The 7,626-nt window shown below is 49.1% G+C and overlaps 1 protein-coding gene across 3 annotated transcripts in view; it reads left to right on the top strand.

The window, feature by feature from the left end:
* Positions 1 to 7,626, top strand: part of Cacna1b (calcium voltage-gated channel subunit alpha1 B) — a 164,839-nt gene that overhangs the window by 43,734 nt on the left and 113,479 nt on the right. For all 3 annotated transcript variants that reach the window (XM_028772872.1, XM_028772871.1, XM_028772870.1), the window contains exons 7-10: positions 3,934 to 4,037; positions 5,164 to 5,279; positions 6,162 to 6,218; positions 6,911 to 7,000. In XM_028772872.1, the coding sequence (XP_028628705.1) occupies positions 3,934 to 4,037; positions 5,164 to 5,279; positions 6,162 to 6,218; positions 6,911 to 7,000 (367 nt within the window). The remainder of the gene's footprint in view (positions 1 to 3,933; positions 4,038 to 5,163; positions 5,280 to 6,161; positions 6,219 to 6,910; positions 7,001 to 7,626) is intronic.

Here is a 7,626-nt window from a genome sequence, read left to right as displayed (position 1 = left end):
ATATATATATATATATATGTAAAATTTTATGTGTATGGATGTTTTGCCTGCATGTACCACATGCCTACCTGGTACCATCAGAAGCCAGAGAGAGTATTGGATACTCCAGAACTGAGTTACAGACGGTATGAGCTGCCATGTGGGTGCTGGGAATTGAACCTGCTCCTTTGGAAGAGCAGTAAGCATCCTTATCTTAGCTATTTTTATTGCTGTGAAGAGTCTCCATGACCAAGGAAACTCTTATAAAAGAAAGCATTTAACTGGAGGTCTGCTTATAGTTTTAGAGGGTATGTTAGTGAAGGTTCTCTAGAGTAACAGAACTTGTAGAATGAATCTCTGTGTATAGAAAGGGGATGTATTAGAATGACTAATCTAACAATGGCTCTCTGTGAATGGAGACTCCCAACAATCCAGCTAATCTAACAATGGCTGTCTGAATGGAGAGTCCAAGAATCCAGTAGTTGCTCAGTCCCAAGGCTGAATGCCTCAGCTTGTCTTCAGTATATGCTGGAATCCTTAAGATGTTGGCTCTAATGCCGGTGAAGGAGTGGACTTGCTAGCAAGGTGAGGACAAGCAGGCGAAGAGCAGAAGCCTCCTTCCTCCAGGTCCTTATATAATACAGGGTTCCAGCAGAAGTGTGGCTCCAAATAGCTCTGGATTAAAGGTGTGTCTTCCTACCTCAAAGATCTGGATTAGAAGTGGATTTTTCTACTTCAAATTAAGCAAAAACACCCTCATAGGTGTGCCTTCCATTTTGGGGTTTTAGTTAATTCCAGATGTAGTCAAGCCATCACATATATAAATTCCTAAATATACCCTGTCCAGTCCATATAATGTTACTTGTGTGTGTGTTTTCAGAGTTGAGTGCCACTCAGTGTGCTTTTCCCTGAGAAGAGTCTCCATTCAGACTCTGAGCTTTCCCCATTTACCTGTGGTTCTTTGTGTAGGTTTGATGCCTCAGGTCCAGGCCACCCTTTAGTTCGCCATGTTTGTTGTTTTTATTCTTGTTCAGTTCATGTTTGGGAGATCTTGTTGATGAGACGTTACAGGTATAACTTCTGATATTACAAAGAGATATAGTCTCACAGCAAACTCTTGATCCTCTGGCTCTTTACAGTCTTTTTGCCCCTTCTCTGCAATGTTCTCTGAGCCTTAGGTATAGGAGGGTATAGATGGATGGCCTCCACACTGCATTTTTATTGGTTATGGTTTTCTCTAGTTGTATCCATTTATTGCAAAGAGAAGTTTCGTTTTGGAGGGTTGCAGACTTATCTGGATCTAATCTGTATCTAATGTTACTACATTCATCCTGCAGGTAGAGGTCAAATGTTTATAGATTTTTTTTTTTTTGGTCAGGAATTATGCTGGTTTAGTAGAGATTCTAGCTTCTCCTCCAATAACCATGACCTTACTAGCACTAAGGGGTTAGCTAGGTCTCCAGTGCCAGGCATGGTGTCCTTCTTGTTGAGCAGGTCTTAAGTCCAATCAGAGAGCTGTTGGTTACAGCCAAGGTATGTGGGCCACTACTGCACCCTTAGGGTTATCATGCCACACTGGTCATTGATATGGTTCATAGGCATCATAGCTGGGTAGGACGGTTGGTTGCCTACCTCCTTTGGAAGCTTGCATGGCACCTTTTGGTACTGTGAAAGCTAGTTTTCAAGGAGGGGGGCATTATGGTCGATTCTAGCTTAGGATCTCTGGGCCCTTTTTCTGAAGTACATGGTTTCTTCAGCAATAGGGACTTACCTTCTGTGGTCTCCTGAGGGCTGTTGGCCCCCAGCCCAGGAGGACAAAGGACATAGAGTCAAAAAAACAAAGTTCAGATGGCCCATGAGTAGGACAGAAATGACTACTGAGATCAGCTTCAGAGAGGCAGCTCAACTTTTATCAGGGTGAATCAAGGGTTATATAGATTTGGGGAAGGAGGTAGGGATTTCTAGAGTGGGTGTGTATCATTGGCTCTGGCTTAGGCTACCTCATTTGTTATAGAGAGGCACTCTAGGAATTCCAGGTGCTTGCTAGATCAGGAGAAAGGAAGCTGTACCTGTAATCTCACTAATGCTACAACATTCTGTAGGTAGAGGATGTGGGATTTGGGGGCTTACAGACAAGGTCAGAGAAGGAGCCCTGATGGTAAAGAATGACTAATCTAACAATGGCTCTCCATTTTGCCCCATGCTCAAGAGCGCCCTCTGGAGAATGGTAGACTTTAACCCTAATTAATAGGGCCCAACAACCTTCCATGTCTAGGGGGTAGCCACAGGCAACAGCAATAGGCAATATGCTTTGGAGGTCTCTTAGCTCTGGCCAACACTCAAAAGAGGGCTGGAGACACAGAGTTTTTTGGCTTGAAGACTGGGATAGCTGAAGAAAAGACAAAATCCAGGGAGCTCCCCTTAGGCCTTGGACTCTGAGCTGATCTGCTTTCTCTTGGCGTTTTCCTGTGCTAACTTTTTATATAATGATGGAAAGTATTAATGTGTTTAGTAGAGGTAAGGAGGAGAATGTGACCACTTAACTTCTCAAAAGCAGAAGCCCTGGTTGGCTTTGCATTTAAGATGAGAGAAAGTGCAGTGACTTGGCTTGTGCAGAGCCTGATCTACAAGGAGAAATACAGGTGTTCTGGTGTGGAAGGGGTGTGGTCACAGCTGTGCTGTCTGGTCAGGAGAGGGGTGTGGTCACAGCTGTGCTGTCTGGTGGGGAAGGGGTGTGGTCACAGCAGTGGTGTCTGGTGGGGAAGGGGTGGGGTCACTGCAGTGCTGTCTGGTGAGGAAGGGGTAGGGTTATAACAATGCTGTCTGGTGAGGAAGGGGTGTGGCCACAGCAGTACTGTCTAGTGGGGGAGGGGTGTGGCCACAGCATTGCTGTCTAGTAGGGTAGGGGTGTGGTCATAGCTGTGTTGTCTGGTGGGGGAGGAGTGTGGTCACAGTTGTGTTGTCTGGTGGGGGATGGGTCTGGTTGCAACAGCACTCTCCTCTTTTTTTAGGAAGATGATTTTGAGGGTGGACTTGCAGGGAGGTTGCTGACCTTGGTGGCTGTCTAGCCCACTGGTCAGCAGTGCTGTGTGTCTGTGCACAGGTGGGGTGTAGGAACAGCTGAGAGTTGAGATTCTGAATGTCAGTTTTGGGCTATTTTGAACAGGTATTTTGGTGACCTGCAGTCAGTCCAGGGATCAAGGGCTGCCAAAGAACAGAGTCTGTAAGTCTATTAGGCTGAAGGGCAGAGATCCTGACAAGGGTCTTGGTGACAAGCCTGGCTTTCAGGCAGGGCTCAGGTGTCCACCTACCTGTGTCCAGCTCTCTAAGGGAGGCACTCATCCTTAGTGTCTACCTCATTTGTGGTTTGCTTCTAGAGTAGCCGTACATGGGGAAAGAGATTTGCTAACTACTTTTAGCCAAGTCCACTGGAGTCCATGAACAGAAAAACAGTTGTTTGTGGAATTAAGTCGAGTTCAGGGGAGCTTTCTCTTCTGACGGCTTTGTTATGTTCTTAGTTATTCAGATCATGCCTGGGTACTGAGCCATCCTGGGCTAGGCCTAGGGTGAGAGATATAGCCTAAGAGGCTTACAGAGAGTGCATTGTGGAGACCTATTGAAGATATGACCAGCCAGGGCTAGCCCTAACCTTGGAGTGTACAGAGCTTCTTTGAGGAGGAAGTATCTTTGCTGCTCATGGAAGCCACGGGTATCCTATCAGGGAGCTGTCCTACCAAACTGAGGCGAGGCATGCAGTACTCAGAGTATCCTGAGGAGCCAGGGAAGGCTTTGTGGGGCAAAACCGGATCTGACTAAAACCTGAACTCCCTGACTGGACCTTTCTGAGGAGGTCTTCCAGGGGCCGGGCCAGCACCTTGATGTGGCCATCCCAGGGGCCAGCACATTGATATGACCATAGATGTTTGCCTGCTTGTCTCTCCTCCTTTTTTCCAGACCAATGATGCGGCTGGCAACACGTGGAACTGGCTGTACTTCATTCCTCTCATCATCATCGGCTCCTTCTTCATGCTCAACCTGGTGCTGGGTGTGCTTTCGGGGTAAGAGCCATGGGCTGCGGTGTGCCCTGTGCATTCTTAGGCGTACAACGCCCTTCTTTTCTGCACTGAGGCTCCTGTGTAAGCTCCCACCCTATATGGGACAAGGAAGTTACATCACAAAGATGATAAAGAGGGTCAGGCCTGACATGGCTCTGCCCCTACCTGAGCAACACCGTCCCCAAAGGCTCCGTTTGCCTCCTTCTGATCAGGCCTATGGCTCCCAAGATGGGTGGGAGTAGAGCTTTGTAGCCTCAGAGAGCTGCTGTCAGGATAAAGCATAGATCTAGGGGCTAGTGCTCTCTGCTCTCCAGTTTCTCTGTGTGTGTCTTACACTGAGTGTGGCTGTCACTAGCATATCTTTCCAGGGTGCCTTTGCGCAGGCCACTTGAACCTCCAGTTTAGGTGGCTGACTTAGTCACCGTTCTGTTGCTGTGAAGAAGCTCCATGACCTGCTAGAAGAGAAGACATTTAGTTGGGGGCTGCCTCACAGTTTTAGAGGTTTAATTTATTATCATCATGGCAGGAAGCATGACAGTGTGCAGGCAGACACTGGAGCAGTAGCTGAGAGTTGTACATCTTGAGAGAGAGTGATAGAGATAAACAGACAGTGTGGGCAGACAGACAGACAGACTGTGACTGACCCTGTGGACCTAGTGTGAACTTTTGAAACCTTAAAGCCCACTTCCAGTGACACAAGTCCTCCAGTAAGGCTATACCTCCAAATCCCTCTCAAGTAGTGTTACTGCTCTCTTAATGACCAAGCATTCAAATATGTGCACCTGTGGGGCCATTCCTATTCAAACTCCACAGTGGCAGAGTAGAGCTAGTCTGATAAGTAGGCTTAATTAAGGCTGGACGGCACCTGAGGACGGGGCAGCTCAACCTTGATCCAATGAGATTAGAAATGAGCCGGGTGGAGGGTGACTACGAGCTAGGTCAGTAGGCGTAGTAGACTGTTAGCTCAGCCATAGTGAGGTATGGCACCACTGTGCTCTGGATTCCCCGAGCTGGAGCAGGGCATGTGGTGAGGTAAGGGTGCAGGAGCTGGCAGGAGCTTCTAAAGCAGCACCGTCCTGCATACCAGTGTTCGCTGCAGCTGCTTGCTTTTCCTTCCTACATGGTGTAGAGAGTTTGCCAAGGAGCGAGAGCGAGTGGAGAACCGCCGCGCCTTCCTGAAGCTCCGTAGGCAGCAGCAGATTGAGCGAGAACTGAATGGGTACTTGGAGTGGATCTTCAAGGCAGGTGCGTGCGTGCGTTTGTGTGTGTGTGTGCGTGTGCGTGTGTGTGTGTAAGTGGGCAGCTGCACTTCCACTCTGTACTATGTCCACCTTGCTGCCATCTAGGGCTCCTGGGCTCTGGGATGGAGCTTAGTATAGAAGACTGACTCATAGCACACTGTCATGTGATGCTCTCAAGCCTTCTCACTCCATACTGCAGCTGAGTACCCTGCTAGTGCTCCACCCTTTCTGTCACCCTTGCTCTGAACACTGTAAACCTAAGCTCTAGTCTACCTCCTCCTCCACCCTTCTGTGTGAGCTGCTTCCTGCCATTGCTGTTTGGGAAACTCCCTCCACAGGGGCACCCCTCTCCATGTCTCCTGTTCCTCTCCATGTGGGCAGCTTCTCCTCTTTAGGGCTTTTCCCTCCATGTGGTCTACTCCCTACGGTGTAGATTGCTACCTCTGGACTTTTCTCTTTCATGTGAGCTGCTCCTTTCTGTGTGAGCTGCTCTCTTCCACGTGGGCTACTCCATTCATGCTGATCACCCCCTTCCATGTGAGATGCTCCATTTGTATGAGCTGTTCCATTCCATGTGGGCTACTCTTCTGCCTGAGGTCTTACAAATGCTTCCTCAGTGATAAACCTGCACACACAGTGATAAGTCCATACAGCTGCTGTCTAGGAGGACTTTTTGTAGGATGAACCTGGGATGGACTTAAGGTTGCTGGGTCTCTGCTTCGGGGATGGTTTGGGTATTGGTAGGAGGCATGCAGTCACAGCCTGCTGATGTAGGCATGTAAATGGGGGAGGCAGGTACTTCAGACCACTTTTGCGGAATTTCCTGGGATGAGTCCTTCTCAGGGGATGGGTAGAAAGTTCTTGACCTGAGCTTTGTCCCTCACAGAGGAAGTCATGTTGGCAGAGGAGGACAAGAATGCAGAAGAGAGGTCCCCTTTGGATGGTAAGTGGCCTCCATAGTATCTCTTCACATGTGGGAGCTCAGATACCTGTTTCCCCAGGACACTGCTCTGTGTTAGCTGCCTTTACACTTGTCATGGTAACACAGGAGCCATAGAATCTGAGTTGTCTGGTTTTGTCTTTGTTGGAAGTTATGCTGGATGATGTTGCTTCTAGAAGCTTCGTACCTGCAGAGTTTGAGGTGAGCTGTCTGTAGACTTAGGGTTAGTCCTAAGGCCGTAGAAGACTCTGTACACCATCCATAGCCCTTAGTAGAATTGGGGACCTCCATTGCTGGGGGCATTTGTAGTTGTCTGCACAGCCCCAGCCACAGGAAGAGTGAGGTTGGGGACAGGCAGCATGGTGTGCAGTCTTCTCTGCTGGTCAGTCCACTTGGTGCAGATCCGTACGAGCCCCCACTCCACCCCCATCCCTGCCCTTGCCCCAGATAGCTGTGTCTAAGTCTTCTTGGTAGTCATGCGTCCCCAGAGTCCTTTTCTTGGAGGAGAAAGAAGAGTGACCCTCAAAATTCCATGTCCTTTCTGTGTGAGGAATGAGAGGGTCAGGGAGTGCATGGCCTCACTGTCAGGACAGAAGCTGAGATCAAGTGGGCTGTTCTCAGCTTTCAGCTGGCTTGAGATGGGGTACCTGAAGCTACCACTCACACTGGTCTCCCTTGCCCATTGTTTAAAGCAGTGTTGAAGAGAGCTGCCACCAAGAAGAGCCGAAATGACCTCATCCACGCAGAAGAGGGGGAGGACCGGTTTGTAGACCTCTGTGCTGTGGGTGAGTCTGCAGATGCTTCTGACGTTGTGAAGCCCCTGACTGGATATAGAGTACAGACATGGGCTCCTTCTGGCATCTCTGGCTACTTCTGGGATTCTTGCTTTCATGATACCTGGCCACTCTCTACAGGACCTTTCCCTGGATGCTACTACTTTTGCTTGCATTATCCCTTGTGTTCAGAGAACCCAGGAGGGAAGGGTTCTGCTTATCTTCCCCTGATCCTCCTTTCCTTGGCATGGGCCTATAATACCCTGCCTCTGTGTCCTTTTTCTTAGTGAAATGAGACTGGTTAATTTTTCCTGCAGAGCTAGGAATTTTCTTTCCCTCAGTGCCACAAATACCCGGCATTTCCCTTTTGGAAGCCCTAATGTGCTTCACCCTGCCAGAATGAATGAGCTCTCCTGTGGCTGTTGGGAGAAACTCAGACCCCAGCAGCACCAAGGCTACACTGCACTCCATCTGACTCCTGGCTCTGAGGGAGTGACTGCCCCAGAGTGAGATGACACCTGGATTCTGCTCCCTGCTTCTTGTCTGTGCCCCACTGCCTCACTGGCTTTTCCTGCAGCCTCGCCCCACTGTCTCACTGGCTCTCCCTGCAGCCTTGCCCCACTGCCTCACTGGCTCTC

This window comes from Grammomys surdaster, unplaced genomic scaffold (assembly GCF_004785775.1).
Source record: "Grammomys surdaster isolate TR1022 unplaced genomic scaffold, NIH_TR_1.0 219, whole genome shotgun sequence".
NCBI lineage: Eukaryota > Metazoa > Chordata > Mammalia > Rodentia > Muridae > Grammomys > Grammomys surdaster.
The sequence above is the reverse complement of the archived record's forward strand: the minus strand, read 5'-3'. Positions and strand labels throughout refer to the sequence as shown.